Raw genomic sequence first — 23,091 nt, forward strand, 5'->3', positions numbered from 1 at the left:
ATGGTTATCATAGAATGAGCAATATGAATAACTCTTGTAAATGATGCAGTGTAAATGGATCTTTTATAGCAGCATGGAAGGCCAGAGTCTGTACTGTGGCCTGCTTATGTCCATACACTCGAAGAAAAGTGTGACCTTGATATACTGAAGTGTCAGGTACTACCAGCTTATTAGCGTCTGGTGTCTTTACAGCTGACAAGAAGAATAATAAGAAACCCCCACGTTTCTCATCATCTCTTCCTAAGGTCCAAGAGCTGAATGATATAAAGAACAAGAAAAAGGTATGGAACAGGCGATCATTTTCAATGTTTCTTTATTTTTGTAGCCCATTATAACAAACCCATAACATATGATTATTTTGTGCCTGGTGTTTCCTTAGCTCCTTATAACTGGAACCGAGCAATTTAATCAAAAATCCAAGAAAGGCATACAGTTTCTTCAAGAAAAGAACCTCTTGGCAACACCGATGGATAACAACGAGGTAGCACAGTGGCTCAGGGAGAATCCAAGACTGGACAAGAAAATGATAGGAGAATTCGTAAGTGATCGCAAGAGCCTTGATCTACTTGAGAGCTTTGTGGGGTGAGTCAAAGGAGCTGGATAATTAATTGCAATTTATTTTTTGCGAAAACAGAATAACAATTTGTAGATGAATCGATACCTAAAATGAATGCAACTAGTGCTGTGACTATCTGAGATGTTACTACAATGTATCCAGTCTTCTGTCAGTTACATTATCTGAGCAACGTTCTCCAGTCTGGACAGATTGCTACAATGTACAATGAATCAGTGTAAGGCAAGGGCCACACAGGCAAATGGCATTAGATGCGGAAGCGTCGAATGCGATATACTAATGACCCTTGATCAGATCACAGCTATGGAGTAGAGGGAGGGATTAATTTTTCAGTCTCCTCCATTGTTAGGTGATGCATATATTGCACTGCACTCCGGTATCATCCGAGTGTAGTCCGATGTTTCACTCACGCCCATAGACTTGTATGGTTGCAAGCGACCCGTCTATCGCTGACACCCTCAGCATGCTGCATTTGTTTTCTTGGTCCGATAAAGGCTGAGAAAAAAATATCAGATCAGAACGGCCCCATAGAGTAACTTTGGTTTAAGTGGAATGCGATTATTTATTTATTTATTTTATTTTTTAATCTCATGCCACTCGTCCGATTTTACTTGCCGTTTGTCCTAGACCTAAGGCTACATTCCCACATTCATGTGAATGTTAACAATCTAAAGATACAGACTGATTCTTTTTTTTCTTAGGTTTCATTAAAAAGACATATATTTTCCTTCCAGTTCTTCTGGTAGACTGGACTTTTTTTTTTTTTATATATCATTTATTGAATCTTGGCAAAGGTTCAGTTAAACTTGAATGGAATACTGAAGGATGTTTTCCATGGTTCATCTATTTTATATGGCTCCCTATAGATGTTAATGGCTGAATCTTATGAGAATACAACATGTTCTGAGCCTTATGGACTGGAGACACAGATGCATTTTTGAAATAGATGTGTAGGAATCACTGAAACTACGGGTCACTGTGCTGTCGCATAAAAAATTAAACTGTACATCACACTTATGTGTCACGTGGCTGTGTGAATGCCTCTGAAAGCCGGCCACGTTAGTTGGCTGTTGGAGAAACGATGCTGGCTCTTTCATACCCAGAAGCACTCTCTTATCCGAATGCTCCTGTGTTCTCTGAGAAAGCCGTGACCAGTTATCTCTAATGACAGCTTATCTCCGGGATATGATTCAATCAGAAGTTTTAAAATCAGACATACCCAATCAACGTTTCCTGACAGTCAGTTGTCCAGCACCTCCATACCAATTAGACTGTCTCCCCGACCTGGCGATATTGGCAGGTTCGGCCGACGTTTCTCTTTGTATGGGGACGGTGTTTTTACAAATTGGAGGATCATCAAAAGATGTCACCTGGATACAGTTGTGCTAAACGTTTAACTTTTCGCAGTACTTGCTCCAGAACAAAACAAGAATACATTCATTGATTGCAAACTGAGATCTAAAGGAATATCAGACATTTGCATAACTTGATTATGCAATGTTTATGCTGTATATACATGAAACTCTTCAGTCAGCCCTGTACTGGCCATACGATCACCTTCAGTAAATTGGAAGTGAGCATTTCAGCTTTTACGTCAAAAGCGGAAATAATCTATGTAAGTGGAGCCATTGACCATCTGATAATTCGTGGTGCGGTCTCCAGAACCCGAGTAAATGAACCCCTTACTTGTAAGTCTACTTCACCGTATATTTAGTGTGTTGCTCATCTTTCATTATCTTTTTATTCATGTAACTTTTACTAAACACAGCATAAAACCTTTTACAGATATGTTAAAATAATTCTCTGCTATGGAAAAGAGCATTCAAGAGAAGTAAGGAGCGAGGATTAATCGACGCTAAGAATAAAAATGTATGATTAGTGGCTTATAGACACTCGAGTTAGAATTACACATTTGTTAAGAATGAAGGAGAAAAAGAAGTTCCAAAAAAGTGAGGGATCACCAGAACATGAATAAAGTATAAAAAAGATTCAATTTTATTCGTACAATTTACACAAACACCATAGATGTGTTAAGGCAACCTCATAAACAGAATTGATTAAAAGCATTTTATAAACATTGAAAACAAATAACAATAGGTCACCCGGGGCTTGATAAAAAGCCATACATTGATGGAAAAGCTGGGTACAGAAATAGAACAGTGTCGGGCACATATGGTACAGTAAAAAGCACAATTATATACTGCCCGGTACGGATATGGTCACAAAGATAGCATTGTTCACAAAAACATGAGTATAAGCAAATTCTGACCTGCAGCCCAACAATTTAACAGCAGAGATTGTATTTGACATCCCTAAAAAAGGGGATACACAAAAGGAGTTGGCCTCTGTAAGAACCTAGCACAAATACAAACATCTAGTATGTAATCAAACTATGTTGGGTCAGCATACCTGACAAAAGATGGACAGACCGATACCAAGAACCGGAATTTATGTGCAAAGAGCCTTCGTACAAGATGGAAAGAACCCAGGAAAGACTCAGGTCTGGCCTTCATAAAGTCACCAGTGTGACGATACACGTGGGGTAATGGACCACCTGAGTCTTTCCTGGGTACCCAGCTTTTCCATCAATGTATGGCTTTTCTTCAAGCCCCTGGTGGCCTATTGTTAGTTTTTAAATGTTTTTAATCAATTCTGTTTATGAGGTTGCCTTAACACATCTGTTGTGTGACTTAGGTTTGTGTAAATTGTACTAATAAAGTTGAATATTTTTTATACTTTATTCATGTTCTGGTGATCCCTCACTTCTTTTGGCACTTTTTTCTCCTTCATTCTTAACTATGTTTAGTCTGTGCCAGGGGTGATCCTAGGGGTGAGTTTGGTGCCCTCCTTTACTCATATTTCACTATTACATATTTGTGTCACTCCTGTTACACTTGTCGTCGTTAACTGTTTTACTTTATTTCATTCAGAACGTTTCAGTTCCAAGGCTTAAGAATTGATGAAGCATTAAGACTTTACCTTGAAGCCTTTCGTTTACCTGGGGAAGCACCTGTGATTCATAGGTTACTGGAGGCATTTACAGAGCATTGGAGGGTAAGGATTTTTGCTGGAACAAATAGTATTCAGAAACTTTCTACAAGTATAACACATGTCACATATTCTCTTCCCATTTCTAGAAATCTAATGGAACGCCATTTGCCCATAGCGATGCCTGTTTTGCCTTGGCATATGCTGTCATTATGCTTAATACTGACCAACATAATCACAACGTCCGCAAACAGAATGTGCCAATGACTCTAGAGGTGAGAGAGAAATTTTATTTCTATTTTTTTGTTTCCTTGAGTTAAAGATGTATCTCATCCCACAAAAATACAAGTCCCCACACAACTGTGTCAATGGAAAAAAAGTTATAGGTCTTGGCGTGCATGAAAATATGGGAAATTATTAATCAAGGTTTACGTAACTGAGGATTTTTAATCGCCAAAAATGCTGATGTATACCATTTATACCCACCACGATCGTCAAGTTATTCTGAAAACTGCACCTAAAATCCCCAACATGTGGCCTCCTTTACAGTGCAATTATTGGAGCTCTGACTTTCAGGACACTTTTTTAGGTATTACTCTTTTCTGGGTTCCAAGTTACTGATAGATCGAAAAAAAATTATAATTGGAAACATAGTATTTCTTTGTCGCTCCATTGGGAGACCCAGACAATTGGGTGTATAGCTTCTGCCTCCGGAGGCCACACAAAGTATTACACTTTAAAAAGTGTAACCCCTCCCCTCTGCCTATACACCCTCCCGTGCATCACGGGCTCCTCAGTTTTATGCTTTGTCTGGAAGGAGGCACACATCCACTCATCTTCTCATTTTAGTTATATCGGTTGGAAGAAAAGGGGGCCCCCGGCATGTTCCCTTCTCACCCCACTTTGTCGGCGGTGCTGTTAAGGTTGAGGTACCCATTGTGGGTACAAAGGCAGGAGCCTCATGCCGTCTCCTTCACCATCCCTTAGCGGCTCTGGGAGAAGTGGGATCCTGAGCGGTCATCCAGTCACTGGGACCGTGCTCCCTCCGCAGCCCCTGGGGGAATCTGTCGGACAGGAGTTTGTTTATCCTCAGGGACCGGGCCCTGCATCACTAAGGTACTTTGTACCCCCATGGGGGATGTGCATGGAGCGCCTACATCCCGGACGCTGCAGCAGCTGCTTATTTGTGACGGCCGGCGGACTTCCGCGCCGACCGCGCCTGTTTGTCGGCCGCGGTATTAAATTTAGTCCCCGGCTTCAATTGCGGCCTAGTAGCAAAACTCCCGCCCCCGGGCCTGTCTATCAGGGATAAGGGCGGGACTGCCGACCTGACGTCGGCTGTGAGGGCCAGGGCATCCTGTATGTTCCTCCCCCCCTCACTGATCACTGTGGGGACTCCAGATTCCCGCACTTTTCTAACGCCGCCCCCGGCTTCTCTCCTCCCCTGAGAGCTCCGGCAGCCATTTCTTTGGCATTCTGCCTGTGGAAGAGCTCTGCAACGCTGGGAGACCTAAGGCAGGGAATCTGGAGGACACACACTCCGCTTTTTAGCGGTCGGTAAGCCACACCGGTCACCCGGTGCTGGTCCCCTTAGGGTGCCGGAATAGATACTATATATATTTATATATTTCTGTTCGGTCGGGCTGTATACCCTCCCCATATACCCTCAGTGATCACTCTCCTAGGAGACAACAGCATGTCGTCCACAAGGAGCAAGGGGGCCAAGACACCGGGTTATTTTGCGACCTGTACCTCTTGTGCGGCTAAGTTACCTGCAGGTTCCACCTACCCTCACTGTGAGCAATGCTCAACCCCTGTTTTGCTTCCACAACCAGAGCCTCGGTCACTAGTGGGCCCCTCGGCTCAGGTAGAATCCGTTGCTCCCCCTGTCCAGGCGGCAGGGACAGAGTTTGCAGTTTTTGCTGAAAAACTCGGAGTTGCTCTCACATTCCATGGCTCAGTCTATGGACAAATGGTCTGCCAAGCTGCTTGAAGCTTTGCAGTCCAGACCGGTCCCTACACAGGCCCCGGGCCCTGTTGGATCTTCACCCCCAGGGCACGTTCCCAGGGGGGCCCTAGGTCTCATGGGGAGGACTCCGGCCCGGACCACAGTCCCAGACCGGCTAAGCGGGCACGCTGGGAATCTTCCCCGACTTCATCACGCTGCTCAGGTTCCCAGCGTGAGGACTCTCTGGAGGACGAGGCGGACGTCGCAGCTCAGGGTTCTGACACTGACGTTGCCCTCAATCTTGATACACCTGACGGAGACGCCATAGTAAATGATCTTATCTCGTCCATCAACCAGGTGTTAGATATCTCTCCCCCACCGCCACCTGTAGAGGAGTCGACTTCTCAGCAGGAGAAACACCAGTTTCGGTTCCCTAAACGTACACGGAGTGCGTTTTTCGATCACTCTAACTTCAGAGATGCTGTCCAGAAGCCCAGAGCGGTTCCGGACAAGCGCTTTACTAAGCGCCTTACTGACACACGTTACCCCTTCCCTTCTGACGTTGTCAAGGGTTGGGCTCAATGTCCCAAGGTGGATCCCCCAGTCTCTAGATTGGCGGCTAGATCTGTGGTATCGGTTGCAGATGGATCATCGCTAAAGGATGCCACTGACAGGCAGATAGAGCTCCTGATGAAATCCATCTATGAAGCCACGGGCGCGTCTTTTGCCCCGGCCTTTGCAGCCGTGTGGGCACTCCAAGCTATCTCAGCTTGTCTGGCTGAGATTAATGCGGTTACACGTAATTCTGCTCCGCATGTTACGTCTTTGACTTCCCAGGCGTCAGTTTTTTCTTCCTACGCCATGAACGCAGTTTTAGACTCTGCTAGCCGTACAGCGGTGGCATCCGCTAACTCTGTGGCAGTCCGCAGGGCCATGTGGCTGCGCGAATGGAAGGCAGACTCGGCTTCCAAGAGGTTCTTAACCGGTTTGCCGTTTGCTGGCGATCGATTCTTTGGCGAGCGATTTGATGAGATTATTAAGGAATCTAAGGGAAAGGACTCCTCCTTGCCCCAGTCTAAGCCAAAGAGACCTCAGCAACGACAGATACAATCGAGGTTTCGGTCCTTTCGTCCCTCCGCCAAGCCCCAATCCTCTTCGTCCAGCAGGCCGGAGAAAGGCCAGAGGAACTCCTATGCGTGGCGGGCTAAGTCACGCCCCCAAAAGGCCGCAGGAGGCACTGCTTCCAAGGCGGCCTCCTCATGACTCTCGGCATCCCCGAACCGCATCCTCGGTCGGTGGCAGGCTCTCCCGCTTTTGCGACGCCTGGTGGCCACATGTTCAAGACCGATGGGTGAGAGACATTCTGTCTCACGGTTACAGGATAGAGTTCAGCTCTCGTCCTCCGACTCATTTCTTCAGAACATCTCCGCCCCCCGAGCGAGCCGATGCACTTTTTCAGGCGGTGAACGCTCTGAAAACAGAAGGAGTTGTGATCCCTGTTCCCCCCCCAGGAACATGGTCGCGGCTTTTACTCCAACTTGTTTGTGGTGCCAAAGAAGGACGGCTCGTTCCGTCCCGTTCTGGACCTCAAACTACTCAACAGACATGTGAGCACCAGACGGTTTCGGATGGAATCTCTCCGCTCTGTCATTGCTTCAATGTCACAAGGAGACTTCCTAGCATTGATCGACATCAAGGATGCTTATCTCCATGTGCCGATCGCACCCGAACATCAACGCTTTTTGCGCTTCGCCATCAGGGACGAACACCTTCAGTTCGTGGCATTGCCTTTCGGCCTGGCGACAGCCCCACGGGTGTTCACCAAGGTCATGGCATCTGTTGTGGCGGTCCTACACTCTCAGGGCCACTCGGTGATTCCCTACTTAGACGATCTTCTGGTCAGGGCACCCTCTCAGTTGGCGTGTCAAAACAGCCTTTCCGTCGCTCTGGCGACTCTCCAGCAGTTCGGTTGGATAATCAACTTCCCAAAATCCAAGTTGACACCGACCCAATCACTGACGTACCTTGGGATGGAGTTTCATACTCAGTCAGCGGTAGTCATGCTACCGCGGGACAAACAGCTTTCTCTGCAGGCAGGGGTGCAATCTCTTCTTCGGGGTCAGTCACACCCCTTGAGGCGCCTCATGCACTTCCTGGGGAAGATGGTGGCAGCGATGGAGGCAGTGCCGTTCGCGCAATTCCATCTGCGGCCACTTCAGTGGGAAATCCTCCGAAAATGGGACAGGAGGTCGACTTCACTCGACAGGAACGTCTCTCTTTCCCTTGCAACCAAGACGTCACCTCAGTGGTGGCTCCTTCCCAACTCTGTCGCAGGGGAAATCCTTCCTACCCCCCACCTGGGCTGTGGTCACGACGGACGCGAGCCTGTCAGGGTGGGGGCCGGTTTTTCTCCACCACAGGGCTCAGGGAACCTGGACTCCGATAGTCATCCCTTCAGATCAATATTCTGGAGATAAGGGCAGTGTATCTAGCCCTATTGGCCTTTCATCGGTGGCTGGAGGGCAGGCAGATCCGAATCCAGTCGGACAACGCCACGGCCGTCGCTTACATCAACCACCAAGGCGGCACTCACAGTCGTCAAGCCTTCCAGGAAGTCCGACGAATTCTGCAGTGGGTGGAAGCCACAGCCTCCACGATCTCCGCAGTGTACAAAACTGGGAAGCAGATTTTCTCAGCCGACAGGGCATGGACGCGGGGGAATGGTCTCTTCACCCAGACGTGTTTCGAGAGATCTGTCGCCGCTGGGGGACGCCGGACGTCGATCTCATGGCGTCACGGCACAACAACAAAGTCCCGGCATTCATGGCCCGGTCTCAAGATCACAGAGCTCTGGCGGCGGACGCATTAGTTCAGGATTGGTCGCAGTTTCGACTTCCCTATGTGTTTCCTCCTCTGGCGATGCTCCCCAGAGTGTTGCGCAAAATCAGGTCCGACTGTCATCGCGCCATTCTCGTCGCTCCAGATTGGCCGAGGCGATCGTGGTACCCGGATCTGTGGCATCTCACGGTGGGTCAACCGTGGGCGCTCCCAGACCGCCCAGACTTGCTGTCTCAAGGGCCGTTTTTCCATCTGAATTCTGCGGCCCTCAACCTGACAGTGTGGCCATTGAGCCCTGGCTCCTAGCGTCCTCAGGGTTATCTCAAGATGTCATTGTCACTATGAGACAGGCCAGGAAACCAACGTCCGCCAAAATCTATCACAGGTCTTGGAGGATCTTCTTATCCTGGTGCTCTGACAAGGGTTTTACTCCCTGGCCCTTTGCCTTACCCACTTTTCTTTCATTCCTTCAATCCGGAATGGACAAGGGTTTGTCTCTCGGCTCTCTCAAGGGACAGGTATCGGCGCTTTCCGTATTTTTTCAAAAGCGTCTAGCCAGGCTTCCGCAGGTCCGCACGTTCCTGCAGGGAGTTTGCCACATAGTCCCACCTTACAAGCGTCCGCTGGAACCCTGGGACCTCAATAGGGTGCTAACGGCTCTCCAGAAGCCACCTTTCGAGCCGCTGCGGGAGGTCTCTTTATCACGTCTTTCGCAAAAGGTGGCATTTCTAGTGGCAGTTACATCGCTCCGTAGAGTGTCGGAGCTGGCAGCGCTGTCATGCAAAGCCCCCTTCCTGGTTTTTCACCAGGATAAGGTGGTTCTACGTCCGGTCCCGGAATTTCTCCCTAAGGTGGTATCCCCTTTTCATCTCAATCAGGATATCTCCTTACCTTCATTTTACCCTCATCCAGTTCACCAATGTGAAAAGGATTTGCACTCATTAGATTTAGTGAGAGCACTCCGGCTCTACGTGTCTCGCACGGCGCCCCTGTGCCGTTCAGATGCCCTCTTTGTCCTTGTCGCTGGCCAGCGTAAGGGTTCGCAGGCTTCCAAGTCAACCTTGGCTCGATGGATCAAGGAACCGATCCTTGAATCCTACCGTTCTTCTGGGCTTCCACTTCCTTCAGGGTTGAAAGCCCATTCTACCAGAGCCGTGGGTGCGTCCTGGGCACTGCGGCACCGGGCTACGGCTCAGCAGGTGTGTCAGGCAGCTACCTGGTCTAGTCTGCACACTTTCACGAAACACTATCAGGTGCATGCCTATGCTTCGGCAGACGCCAGTCTAGGTAGGCGAGTCCTTCAGGCGGCGGTTGCCCACCTGTAAGAGGGGGTCGTTTTCGGCTCTTTTTATCAAGGTATTCTTTTACCCACCCAGGGACTGCTTTTGGACGTCCCAATTGTCTGGGTCTCCCAATGGAGCGACAAAGAAGAAGGGAATTTTGTTTACTTACCGTAAATTCCTTTTCTTCTAGCTCCTATTGGGAGACCCAGCACCCGCCCCTGTTCCCTTCGGGCTGTTGTTCTTTTGTGTACACATGTTGTTCATGTTGAATTGTTCTTTTGGTTCATGGTTTTCAGTTCTCCGAACATCCTTCGGATTGAATTTACCTTAGACCAATTTATAAGTTTCCTCCTTCCTGCTTTTGCACCAAAACTGAGGAGCCCGTGATGCACGGGAGGGTGTATAGGCAGAGGGGAGGGGTTACACTTTTTAAAGTGTAATACTTTGTGTGGCCTCCGGAGGCAGAAGCTATACACCCAATTGTCTGGGTCTCCCAATAGGAGCTAGAAGAAAAGGAATTTACGGTAAGTAAACAAAATTCCCTTCATTGTTTAGTTTTCAATCTGCCTTAGATCTTATTCAGATGCCCATGTTTGTTCATGTACAAAAAAAAAACAGGTTCCAAGAGTCATCAGTCCTTTTGGATCCGATTTTCAACAGTGTTTGGTCCGTGTTAGTTTTTACCGTCAGTTTTTCAGTGATTTTTCACATCAAAATTTGTGATTTTCAGGGACCCTTGGACTTATATTGGTACTTTTCATTTGTTTTGCCATTAAAGAAAAAGACGTCTCCGTGATTTTTGCACGGACAAACTGTTCATAAAAAAGCCCGTAAATATGAGGAGTCTCATAAACTCTAATGGGTATGAGTTCTATTCACAAAAATCACAGAACACGTATGTGAAAACAGATGTCTAAATGAGGCCTTAGATAATCATTAGTTGCTGACATTAGGGGCCTGATTCATCATCAGAATTCTAGCTTAAAAAATCTTGACATGTTCACAAATTTTTTCCACAACCCAAAAATATGCAAAAACTATTGTGACTTATGGTTTTACACCACTCTCAGACGGCTCTGCAATTTTTGGAAAAGTGGGAGAAGCTGGGGCAGGTCAGAGCTTCACCCAGCTAATCATTATAATTTCTATTAATAAATGTTTAGTAAATTACCCCAGAATTGTACTCCATTTACACCTCTTAACTAGAGATGAGTGGATCCATGGATGTTCGGGTTCACCAGGTGTGGCCAGACTTTAGTTAAAAGTTCAATTAGAGATTCAGACTTTACCCCGAACCCCATATAAGTCAATGGAGACCCGAAGTGTGGTCTAAAGTAACTGTAAAATGGTCGTAGTAAGGTCTAGGGGGCTGCAAAAGGAAGCAAAATGGGGGCAATTGTCCTGCAAACAAATGTGAATAGGGAATAAATTAAATAATAAAAAAAAAAAAAATGACGTTTGGTTCTCCCCTATTTTTGATAACCATTTCCTGTAAAGCAGACATCTGCAGAATCCAACACTCAGCTGTTTGCTTTACCTTGGTTGTTTATCAAAAATAATTTAAATATATTTTCTCAGAAACAAGCATCATCGGAATCGATGGGTGTTGTGGGACAGTACACCATTGGATTGCGTCGGAACTTCGAGGATTTATTTTTAATAAATTAAAGTACAAGGGAGTGGGGTCTTTTTTTTTTTTTTTTTTTAAATTCTACACTTGCCGGGTTACTAATGAGGGTGTCTGATACACTTCTCCATTACTAACCCCTGGGCTTGATGTCAGCTGGTAATACTGTATACGGCTGACATCAACCCCAAAAATATTATCCCAATTTCCACTGCACCAGCTTAATTGGAAAGAGCTGGGTAAAGTACCAGAATTAGCGCATCTATTGGATGCGCCACTTCTGGGGTGGCTGCGGGCTGCTATTTTTAGGCTGGGAAGGGCCAAATAATCATGCGCTTTCCCAGCCTGATACCAGCCCTCAGCTGTCTGCTTTTCCTTGGCTGGTTAGCAAAAATAGGGTGGAGCCCACGTTGTTTTTTAAAATTATTTATTAGTTTTTTTTTAAAAAAAAAAAATATTTTTTTTTAACTGCTTGAGATTTGGATGGGTTTGGAGAGCGGAGAAGGTCGGGCTTGAGAGATATTCATCAGCTGTTTTTGAATGGACAGTTTTGTTCAATCAGCTGAAGCAGGATTTCAACCTTAAGAACTCTGCTTTTTTTAAATACTTGCAATTGAGGTATGCCATTGAAGTACAGGGGAATATTCTAGATTTATTGGTTTCCCATACCTTACTGTGTTTGTTTTTTGTTTGTTTTTTTCCCTTCAGGAATTTAGAAAAAATTTGAAAGGTGTCAATGGTGGAAAAGATTTTGACCAAGATATGCTCGAAGATATTTATCATGCCATCAAGTAAGTTGTCAGTCATATTTTTGTTCGGCCCTGTATAGGCTTGATTATAGCACATGCAAACCAAACTGGGTCGCCACTGTGACCGGGGCTCAGGGGGCCCCGAGAAACTCAGCACTTGTTTCAGCTGGATGTGCGTCCAAGTGCGTGAATCCAGCTGAAATATTTTGCAGTACTGTCTGGTCCCTGTGCTGCAAATTGTGTCATCACAGGAGGCAGCAGCAGGTTCCTGAGCCAACACATGTCCCGGCCACTTAAGCAATTGCTTATTCCCTGATCTCGACGCCCATAATACCGACCACCTCTTTCCACTGAAGCTGCTGCTGAGAGGTGTGTGGGCTTATTGGCGTGGAGAGCAGTAATAGCAGCACAGTGATCACCTGGCCGCTGGCTTTGTGCTTCTGCTGGGCGATGGATCCCCCACTGGGCCCCTGACAGTCTCTGCTCCAGCATACAACGCATATGCTGCATGTTCCCTCCATCAGAAGATGAGCAGTGCCTCCTCTGCAGTACAGCCATCCCCTGCACTCACTGCTCCGGAGCCTCCCAGGAGTAAGCCCCGCCCACCGGTATGGAGCTGCTGTGGAGTCTCAGGCCTCTGCAGGGAGTGCTGTAGAAATATGAGAGGAGATTGAATCCCTCTGTCCTGCACTACCATTTCTCTGTAGTCGGCAGTAGTAGGAGGGGAGGCTCCAGAGGAACACAATGCGACCTGAAGTTAGTACTGGAGCTCCCTGAATAATGACTCTAGCCCCACTGACGTCTTCTGTCCTCCTATTTGCCTCTCACAACTGCACTCTCCTGCCTCCCTCCCCCACAGCTGCTCTCTCCTGCCTCCCTCCCCCACAGCTGCTCTCTCCTGCCTCCCTCCCCCACAGCTGCTCTCTCCTGCCTCCCTCCCCCACAGCTGCTCTCTCCTGCCTCCCTCCCCCACAGCTGCTCTCTCCTGCCTCCCTCCCCCACAGCTGTACTCTCCTGCCTCCCTCCCCCACAGCTGTACTCTCCTGCCTCCCTCCCCCACAGCTGCACTCTCCTGCCTCCCTCCCCCACAGCTGCACTCTCCTGCCTCCCTCCCCCACAGCTGCACTCTCCTGCCTCCCTCCCCCACAGCTGCTCTCTCCTGCCTCCCTCCCCCACAGCTGCTCTCTCCTGCCTCCCTCCCCCACAGCTGCTCTCTCCTGCCTCCCTCCCCCACAGCTGCTCTCTCCTGCCTCCCTCCCCCACAGCTGTACTCTCCTGCCTCCCTCCCCCACAGCTGTACTCTCCTGCCTCCCTCCCCCACAGCTGTACTCTCCTGCCTCCCTCCCCCACAGCTGCTCTCTCCTGCCTCCCTCCCCCACAGCTGCTCTCTCCTGCTCCCCTCCACCACTACCCTCTTCTATCCTCCTATTTGCCTTTCACAGCTGCACTCCCCTGCCCCCTCCCCCAGTGCTCGTAGCTGATATGCCTCACCGTTGTCCTGTGATGGTGGCCGGATCTCCTCATCTTCATGGTTTGCTGTCAGACATCCAACTGTATTATTTCTTTGTATATACAGTGTGTACAAAATGCTCACATATACAGTATGTAAAAATCTAGTGTATATGGCTGCATGTGTGTGAATGTGTACATGTGACATTTTTAAAATTCAAAAATTCAGATACTAAAAAAACAGAATTAATACTAAAAGGGCCAAAAAACCCTCTTAAAAAAAAACAAAACTTGTGTATCATTAAAAAAACTACCATTTTTAGATGCAACATGAATAATTCTATGTTATTTAAAGCACAAATATAATGTATAGCAAAAAAAAAAATATATGGATAGGGCTATATACCAGGATGGGGGACAAAGATACACACATGGGATGGGAAAGCTGAGTGGTGAGGGAAAGAGGCTCTTTCCCTCAACACCCAGCTTTCCCATGCTCTGCTATACATTTTTCCCTCAGCACCCAGCTGTCCCATGCTCTGATATCCCTCAGAAACCAGATTTCATATATTCTGATATCCATCTTGTCCTCAGCTGATGCTGAATGCTGGGTCACTCACCCATGCTCTGCTATACAACTTTCTCTTAGCACTCAACTTTCCCATGTAATGCTATACATCTTTCCCTCACCACCCAGCTTTCCCATGCTCTGATATGAAGGGCAAGCTGGGTGCTGAGGGAAAGTTGTATAGCAGAGCATTGGAAACCTGAGTGCTGAGGACAAGATGGATATCAGAACATGGAAAGCTGGGTACTGAGGGAAAGAGCCAAGTGTCAGCGTAATCATCTTGTACCTCGAGGGGAGGCCCCGATCCTAATTTTGCATCGGGGCCCATCTAACTCTAGTTACTCCACTGAGCCTATAGATGTGGCGGTGCCCCGGCCAGGAATGTCCATTACTGCAGAATCATTCTATTTTTGCAGGTGTATTCCACCTCTCGTCTTTTTAGCAGTAAGGCTTTAGTTAATTTCGTGTGTGGCCTCTGCACGTATTCAACAAAAAAACAGAGGAAAAGTGGTGAAAACACAGAAAGCTTTGCAAAATGGGGTTCAGCCGAAAAGTATCGTCTTCGGCAAAATTGGAAAAGCCTGTTCTTTCATGTTACTTTGTTGTTATTATTAAGGGGATTGCAAAAAGCAAGAGACTATAGGGTCAGGATATTACTAGCATATTGTAATATTTGATATTCTGTTTATTTCCTTTTTCACGTAGTCCGCATAAGCAGTTGATCAGGTTTCTGTTGGCTCTGTTCTGTCGTCACTGCACCTCTTCTAGCTGTTAAGAAGCACGGCTCTTTCAGTGCTCACAGCTGTTTATAGGCAGCTAGGGCTTAAGAAGTGCTCAGAAATGCAGTCTGCTCAGTAAATCCAACACCAGAGACTTCAAAGCTCAGGGGATTACCATGCCCAGGAGACAGGATGTGATCTCTGGCACTCCTCTGCTTTCATTTCTCTTTTCCATGCTAGAAGCTTTAAGGAGGTCAGTCTGGGAATGTCTTGGGTGATGCACACTTCTGCGCTCAGTGCAGCCAGTGACCGCCTGTCCGTAGGTAGCACCGACTCGCTAAGTTTGGTGTGAAAAGTTACTTCTTGCGTATAAAGACTTAATACCACTTAAGCAGCCACCTTCTTCACTGGGTGGTGAGTTCATGACGCGCTGTGATCAGTGCATGTAGGGAGATGTTTGTAATCCATTTGTATTAGGCTACATGCGCACGCTGCATCTTTTTGTGTTCACAAACTGCATCCAAAACTGCACGTTGTCAGAGAGAGCCTGGAAATGTCACAAAAAATACTTGTAAGGCCTTGTGCGCACTAGGCGTTTTAGCGGCGTTTTTTACCGCGTTTTTGTGCTGAAAACGCAGTGACATTGCTTCCCCAGCAATGTCAATGGGTTTTCAGAAGTGCTGTCCTCACACAGCGTTTTTTTTTTAGCTGCGTTTTTGTGGTGACCACAAAAACGCAGCATGTCAATTATTTCTGCGTTTTCCACTGCGTTTTTCACTCATTGAATTCAATGAGATGTTAAAAACGCAATGAAAAGCGCATATAGCCGCGTTTCTATGACTAAAAACCCTGTCCCGGTCCCGCCGCTTCGGCTGTGTGCAGTCTCCCCGGGGCACGCACGAAGCTTGCAGGACCTGGCCGTGGATCACCTGATGCATCAGCTGATCGTAGTCTCGCCGGCTTTTTCGTGTCCGGCCGGCTATCCGCTGATCCTGCTGTCAGGGGACTTCATCAGCTGATTACCGGCAGCTCTTGCAGCGATCGGACGGGATCAGACTCCTGTCCAATCGATCGCTCCAGGAGCTGCCGGTAATCACCACAGCACATAAGTGAGTATGTATTTTTTTTTTTTGGCACTGATGCATCAGCTGATTGTATAATCGGCTTTTATACAATCAGCTGATGTGTGATGGGATTCAGGCACTTGATCCTGACACATCATCTGATCGCTTTGCCTTCCAGCAAACCGATCAGATGATATTGGATCCGGATTGGACGGCGCGGGACCCTAACCCAGGATTACTGCGTAGGGGGGTTTATTTCAATAAAGATGGAGTCACTAATTGTGTTGTGTTTTATTTCTAATAAAAATATTTTTCTGTGTGTTGTGTTTTTTTTTTTATCATTACTAGAAATTCATGGTGGCCATGTCTAATATTGGCGTGACACCATGAATTTCGGGCTTAGGGCTAGCTGATAATATACAGCTAGCCCTAACTCCATTATTACCTAGCTAGCCACCCGTCACCAGCGCAGCTAGAAGAGTTGGATACAGCGCCAGAAGATGGCGCTTCTATGAAAGCGCCATTTTGTGGGGTGGCTGCGGACTGCAATTCGCAGTGGGGGTGCCCAGAAAGCATGGGCACCCTGCACTGTGGATTCCAATCCCCAGCTGCCTAGTTGTACCTGGCTGGACTCAAAAATTAGGCGAAGCCCACGTCATTTTTTTTTTTAATTATTTCATGAAATAATTAAAAAAAAAGGGCTTCTCTATATTTTTGGTTCCCAGCCGGGTACAAATAGGCAGCTGGGGGTTGGGGGCAGCCCGTACCTGCCTGCTGTACCCGGCTAGCATACAAAAATATGGCGAAGCCCATGTCATTTTTTTTTTTCTTTTTGGGCAAAAAACTGCATACAGTCCTGGATGGAGGATGCTGAGCTTTGTGGTTCTGCAGCTGCTGTCTGCTCTCCTGCATACACTAGTGAATGGAGGATGCTGAGCCTTGTAGTCCTGCAGCTGCTGTCTGCTCTCCTTTATACACTAGTGAATGGAGGATGCTGAGCCTTGTAGTCCTGCAGCTGCTGTCTGCTCTCCTGCATACACTAGTGAATGGAGGATGCTGAGACTTGTAGTTCTGCAGCTGCTGTCTGCTCTCCTGCATACACTAGTGAATGGAGGATGCTGAGACTTGTAGTTCTGCAGCTGCTGTCTGCTCTCCTGCATACACTAGTGAATGGAGGATGCTGAGACTTGTAGTTCTGCAGCTGCTGTCTGCTCTCCTGCATACACTAGTGAATGGAGGATGCTGTCTGCTCTCCTGCATTCACTAGTTCTGCAGCTGTCTGCTCTCCTGCATACAATGAACATTTTGAAGAAGGAAATGACATCAGACCTTTTTTTTTTTTTTTTTTTTTTTCATCAACAATCTTTAATGGCATTGTGCACTGATTAAAAACGCAGTGAGTAAAAACGCAGCAAAAAACGCACCAAATCGCGGCAAAAACGCATGCGTTTTTGCCGCGTTTTTTAGCCGCGGGTGCGTTTTTTTAGACAAAAACGCTCATAAAAACGCAGCGTGAAAAAAACGTCTAGTGCGCACATACCCTAAGTGTAGGTGCGTGTGTGTTTGCTGCCATTTCGGTGCGTTTTTGCTGGTTTTGTGACAAATGTTGATAAAAACGCAGGAAGAATGAACATGCTGCATTTTCTTAATCGTTCCTTATGGGAGACCCAGACCATGGGGTGTATAGCTTCTGCCTCCGGAGGACACACAAAGTACTACACTAAAAAGTGTAGCTCCTCCCTCCGAGCATATACACCCCCTGAATAACCAATTATAGCCAGTTCAATGCTTTGTGTTCAGGAGGCACACACACACTTGCATTCTCATCTGATTTTGATTTTTTGGAAAAGAGTTTGAAGAAAAGCGGGTCCTAGCCTGGACTCCCGGCATGTCCCTTCTCACCCCACTGTGTCGGCGGTGTTGTTAAGGTTGATTTCAGGGCTGGAGCCCTTCATGCCGTGCTCCTTCACCATCCCCTAGGGCTCTGGCTTGAAGTGGGAGCCAGCACGGTTCTTCCTGCCTTGCAGGAGACCGGTCTCCATCCGCAGCCCCTTTTGGATCCTGCCGGACGGAGCACTCATCCCTCAGGGACCTGGCCCTGCGTCTCACAAGCTAAGTATATGAGACGTGGTTATTGAAGGGTCCCTTGTACTTTATTGTTGGGGAGAGTGTGATCTGTAACTATGCTGACATTTCTGGCCGGTTCTCTGGTTTTCACCGGAGAACCGCGCCGATGGTGCCTGCTAGCCGGCCGCATTGTTAAATTTAGGCCCCGGCTTCGCCTGAGGCCTACTTTCGTTTTCACTGCCCCTGCATGCCAATCATGCAGAGGGACAGTGCGGCTCCGCCCAGCGACTGTTCAGCACAGGGAAGGGACACTCCTCTCTGAGGAAAGATTCTCCCCTGTATACCTCCTTTGCCCTCTAGTTACCGCTCTTTTAGTTGGCCCCGCCCCCTCTCCTTGCTCCGGCTCCATTTTATCAGCGTTCTCACACTGATCGGAGCTGGCTGCAGCATCTCTCTGGGGGTCCGGCCTGTGGGATCTGGAGGGCACACAAAACGGTCTGGTAAGCCACAACCTCCGGTTGTGGACCTGCTTATATACTCTCTAGGGGCCATTCTAGCTCAGAACCCCCACTTCGGCAGCATGTCTCACACAAGGAGCAAGGCTGTACTCTATATGCACTGCATGTAAGCTCGTACTGCCTGAACCGAGCACATATCCACATTGTGATGCCTGCTCTAACATGGTGGTGCCTCAGCCTGAGGTCTCATCCCCAGTGGTCCCTCCGGCTGCTCCGGCTCCGGTGGCTGAACCCCCCGCTTGGGTAGAATCCTTCTCTAAGTCTATCTCCCAGTCCTTTGCTGACTCCATGGGACAGCTGTCCCCGACTCTGCTGAGCATGCATCAGCCCCCTTCACAGGGTGCCCCTGCTGCTATGGCTCGCTCAGCAGAGCTCGCAGAGGATTCTTCATCTGGTCCCAGACCCCGTCCTCCTAAAAGGAGACGCAGGGGCTCCTCTCCTTCCTCGTCCCGCGGCTCTGATTCACGAGCTGAATCGCAGGACGAGGAGGATGCTTTTACTGTGGGCTCGGACGCTACCTCCATGTGCCCCATTGATCTCACCGAGGGTGATGCAGATGTTAGTGATTTGATTGCGTCCATTAATTCTGTACTGGACCTCAATCCACCAGTATCAGAGGAACAACCCTCTCTGGTAGAAAAACACCAGTTTACCTCACCTAAGAGAGCAAGGAGTGTGTTCTTTAACCACTCCAGTTTTCAGGCCACTGTGACCAAGCCCAGGGCCTGTCCTGACAAACGCTTCCCAAAGTGTAGTTCTGATGACCGTTTTCCCTTTCCACCAGAGGTGGTCAAGGAGTGGGCTCATTCACCAAAGGTAGACCCTCCGGTGTCTAGAATCTCAGCCCGGACAGTTGTATCTGTGGCTGATGGCACCTCACTTAAGGATTCCACTGACCGCCAGGTTGACCTTCTGGCCAAATCTGTATATGAAGCGGCAGGGGCCTCGTTCTCCCCATCTTTTGCAGCAGTGTGGGCTCTTAAAGCCGTCTCTGCTTCTCTGGAGGAGATGCATTCCCTCACCAGGGACTCTATGCCCGAAATGGTTGCCTTAACTTCCCAGGCTTCAGCCTTTTCATCCTATCCCATGTCTGCCATTCTGGAGGCTTCTCACCGCACGGCGGTGGCTTTGGCTAATTCCCTCGCTATCCGCAGGATCTTCTGGCTTCGAGAGTGGAAAGCAGACGCTTCTTCCAAGAAGTACCTTGCTGGGCTCCCATTTGCTGGGCCCCGACTGTTCGGCGAACAACTGGATGAAATTATTAAGGAGGCTACTGGCGGGAAGAGTACTTCCTTGCCACAAACTAAAACCAGGAAACCTGTCCAGGGCAGGAACCAGTCGAGGTTTCGTTCCTTTCGTTCCTCTAACTGGTCATCATCTAAGCCCTCAGCCTCGTCCACTAACTCAGCCAAGGACCGAAAACCCAGCTGGCACACGAGGCCGCGTCCTCAAAAGGCCGCAGGAGCCGCTGCCACTAAGGCAGCCTCCTCTTGACCATCTGGCCGCACCAGCAACGTCCTTGGTCGGTGGCAGGCTCTCCAACTTTGGCGACGTGTGGTTTCAACACGTCTCCGATCAGTGAGTGCGGGATATCATCTCCCACGGCTACAGGATAGAGTTCTCTTCCAGCCCGCCAAACAGATTTTTTCTGTCCACTCCCCCCTGCTCCAAGGCCGCCGCCTTCTCTCAGGCCGTGGCATCCTTGCAGGCCAACGGAGTAATTGTACCGGTTCCCGCCCGGGAACGGTTCAGAGGTTTCTACTCAAATCTCTTCCTAGTCCCCAAGAAGGACGGTTCCTTCCGGCCCATCCTGGATCTCAAGCTTCTCAACAAGCATGTTCAGGTGCGGCACTTTCGCATGGAATCTCTGCGATCAGTCATTGCCTCAATGACCCAAGGAGATTTTCTAGCATCCATCGACATCAGAGATGCTTATTTGCATGTGCCAATTGCAGTTTCACACCAGCGTTGGCTACGTTTTGCAATCGGAGAGGAACATTTCCAATTCGTGGCTCTCCCCTTCGGGTTAGCCACGGCCCCTCGAGTATTCACCAAAGTCATGGCAGCAGTGGTTGCGGTTCTGCACCTCCAGGGGTTGGCAGTGATTCCTTACCTGGACGACCTTCTGGTCAAGGCTTCATCCAGTGCGGAGTGTCTCGCTCACTCTCGCCACTCTAGTCCAGTTCGGGTGGCTTGTCAATCTACCCAAGTCCACTCTGACTCCGACCCAGAGTCTTGCGTACCTGGGGATGCAGTTCGAGACTTTGCCGGCACTTGTAAAGCTGCCCTTAGTCAAACAGCAGTCCCTTCATCTGGCGGTGCGCTCTTTGCTGAGGTCTCGCCGTCACTCCATCAGGCACCTAATGCAGGTGCTGGGTCAGATGGTGGCGTCAATGGAAGCGGTTCCCTTTGCCCAGTTCCATCTGCGTCCTCTGCAGCTGGACATTCTCCGCTGTTGGGACAAGCGGACTTACTCCTTGCACAGGTTGGTAGCTCTGTCGCCACAGACCAGGGGCTCCCTTCAGTGGTGGCTTCGGCCCCTCTCTCTGTCTCATGGACGCTCCTTCCTGGCCCTGTCCTGGGTGATCCTCACCACGGACGCCAGTCTAACCGGCTGGGGAGCAGTATATCTCCACCACAGAGCGCAGGGCACTTGGACTCCGTCCGAATCAGCCCTCTCGATCAATGTGCTGGAAATCAGAGCTGTGCTTCTAGCTCTCTTAGCCTTTCACCATCTGTTGGCGGGCAAGCACATTCGAGTCTAGTCAGACAACGCGACTGCGGTTGCCTACATCAATCACCAGGGCGGGATACGCAGCCGCCTGGCAATGTTGGAGGTTCAACGCATCCTTTAGTGGACGGAGGACTCCAAGTCCTCCATATCCGTAGTCCACATCCCAGGCGTGGAAAACTGGGAGGCAGATTATCTCAGCCGCCAAACCGTGGACAGCGGCGAGTGGGCTCTTCATCCGGCAGTGTTTCGGACAATCTGCCGCAAGTGGGGCACTCCGGAAGTGGATCTAATGGCATCCCGGCACAACAACAAGGTTCCGGTTTACGTGGCTCGCTCCCATGATCCCCAGGCCATTGCAGCGGACGCACTGGTTCAGGATTGGTCCCAGTTTCGTCTGTCTTACGTGTTTCCCCCTCTAGCTCTCTTGCCCAGAGTCCTGCGAAAGATCAGAATGGAGGGCCGTCGGGTCATCCTCATTGCTCCAGACTGGCCCAGGCGAGCTTGGTACCCAGACCTGCTCCATCTGTCCGTAGAGGTGCCGTGGCATCTTCCGGACCGTCCAGACCTTCTCTCACAAGGTCCGTTTTTCCGCCAGAATTCTAGGGCTCTCAGATTGACGGCGTGGCTCTTGAGTCCTGGTTCTTGACGACTTCTGGTATCCCTCCTGAAGTCATTTCCACTATGATTCGGGCCCGTAAGTCTTCCTCGGCCAAAATCTATCACAGGACTTGGAAGATTTTCCTGTCCTGGTGTCGCTCTTCCGGCCATGCTCCTTGGCCTTTTTCTCTGCCGACCCTCTTGTCCTTTCTACAGTCCGGTCTGCAGCTAGGACTATCCCTCAATTCCCTCAAGGGACAGGTCTCGGCTCTGTCAGTATTGTTCCAGCGGCGTATCGCCCGGCTGGCTCAGGTGCGCACCTTCATGCAGGGCGCATCTCATATCATTCCGCCTTACCGGCGGCCTTTGGATCCCTGAGACCTTAATCTGGTCCTCACGGCCTTGCAGAAACCCCCTTTTGAGCCACTTAGGGAGGTTTCTTTGTCCCGTCTGTCACAGAAAGTGGTCTTTCTAGTGGCTATAACTTCCCTCAGGAGAGTCTCTGATTTGGCTGCTCTCTCTTCGGAGTCACCTTTTTTTGGTTTTTCATCAAAACAAGGTGGTTCTCCGTCCGACTCCGGACTTTCTTCCTAAGGTGGTATCTCCTTTCCACCTTAACCAGGATATTTCCCTGCCTTCATTTTGTCCGGCTCCTGTTCATCGCTTTGAAAAAGCGTTGCATACTCTGGATCTGGTGCGGGCGCTCCGGATCTATGTGTCTCGCACCGCTGTTCTTAGGCGGTGCACCTCTCTTTTTGTGCTGACCTCAGGTCGGCGTAAGGGCCTCTCGGCTTCTAAGCCGACCCTAGCTCGTTGGATTAGGTCGGCCATTTCCGATGCCTACCAGAGTACTCAGGTGCCTCCCCCGCCGGGGATCAAGGCACACTCGACCAGAGCTGTCGGTGCCTCTTGGGCTTTCAGGCACCAGGCTACGGCTCAGCAGGTCTGTCAGGCTGCCACTTGGTCTAGTCTGCATACCTTTTCAAAGCACTACCAAGTGCATGCTCATGCTTCGGCAGATGCGAGCTTGGGCAGACGCATCCTTCAGGCGGCTGTCGCCCATTTGTGAAGTTAGGTTTCGCCTACTTCTCAGTTTTCTGATTATTCCCACCCATGGACTGCTTTGAGACGTCCCATGGTCTGGGTCTCCCATAAGGAACGATGAAGAAAAAGAGAATTTTGTTTACTTACCGTAAATTCTTTTTCTTATAGTTCCGTAATGGGAGACCCAGCACCCTCCCTGTTGCCTGTTGGCAGTTTTCTTGTTCCGTGTGTTTTCACCGGCTGTTGTTGTAGACAGAGGTTCCGGTTGTTCCGGTTCTTGCTCTATTTCTACTTGTGGGTGGCTGTCCTCCTTCAGCTTTTGCA

The 23,091-nt window shown here is 49.0% G+C and overlaps 1 protein-coding gene across 11 annotated transcripts in view; it reads left to right on the forward strand.

Moving 5' to 3' along the window:
- Positions 1–23,091, forward strand: part of GBF1 (golgi brefeldin A resistant guanine nucleotide exchange factor 1) — a 325,666-nt gene that overhangs the window by 217,530 nt on the left and 85,045 nt on the right. For all 11 annotated transcript variants that reach the window (XM_075348884.1, XM_075348888.1, XM_075348889.1 and 8 more), the window contains 5 exons: positions 193–281; positions 380–582; positions 3,505–3,628; positions 3,712–3,837; positions 11,967–12,049. In XM_075348884.1, the coding sequence (XP_075204999.1) occupies positions 193–281; positions 380–582; positions 3,505–3,628; positions 3,712–3,837; positions 11,967–12,049 (625 nt within the window). The remainder of the gene's footprint in view (positions 1–192; positions 282–379; positions 583–3,504; positions 3,629–3,711; positions 3,838–11,966; positions 12,050–23,091) is intronic.

The sequence above is a fragment of the Anomaloglossus baeobatrachus genome, chromosome 5 (assembly GCF_048569485.1).
Source record: "Anomaloglossus baeobatrachus isolate aAnoBae1 chromosome 5, aAnoBae1.hap1, whole genome shotgun sequence".
Lineage (NCBI taxonomy): Eukaryota > Metazoa > Chordata > Amphibia > Anura > Aromobatidae > Anomaloglossus > Anomaloglossus baeobatrachus.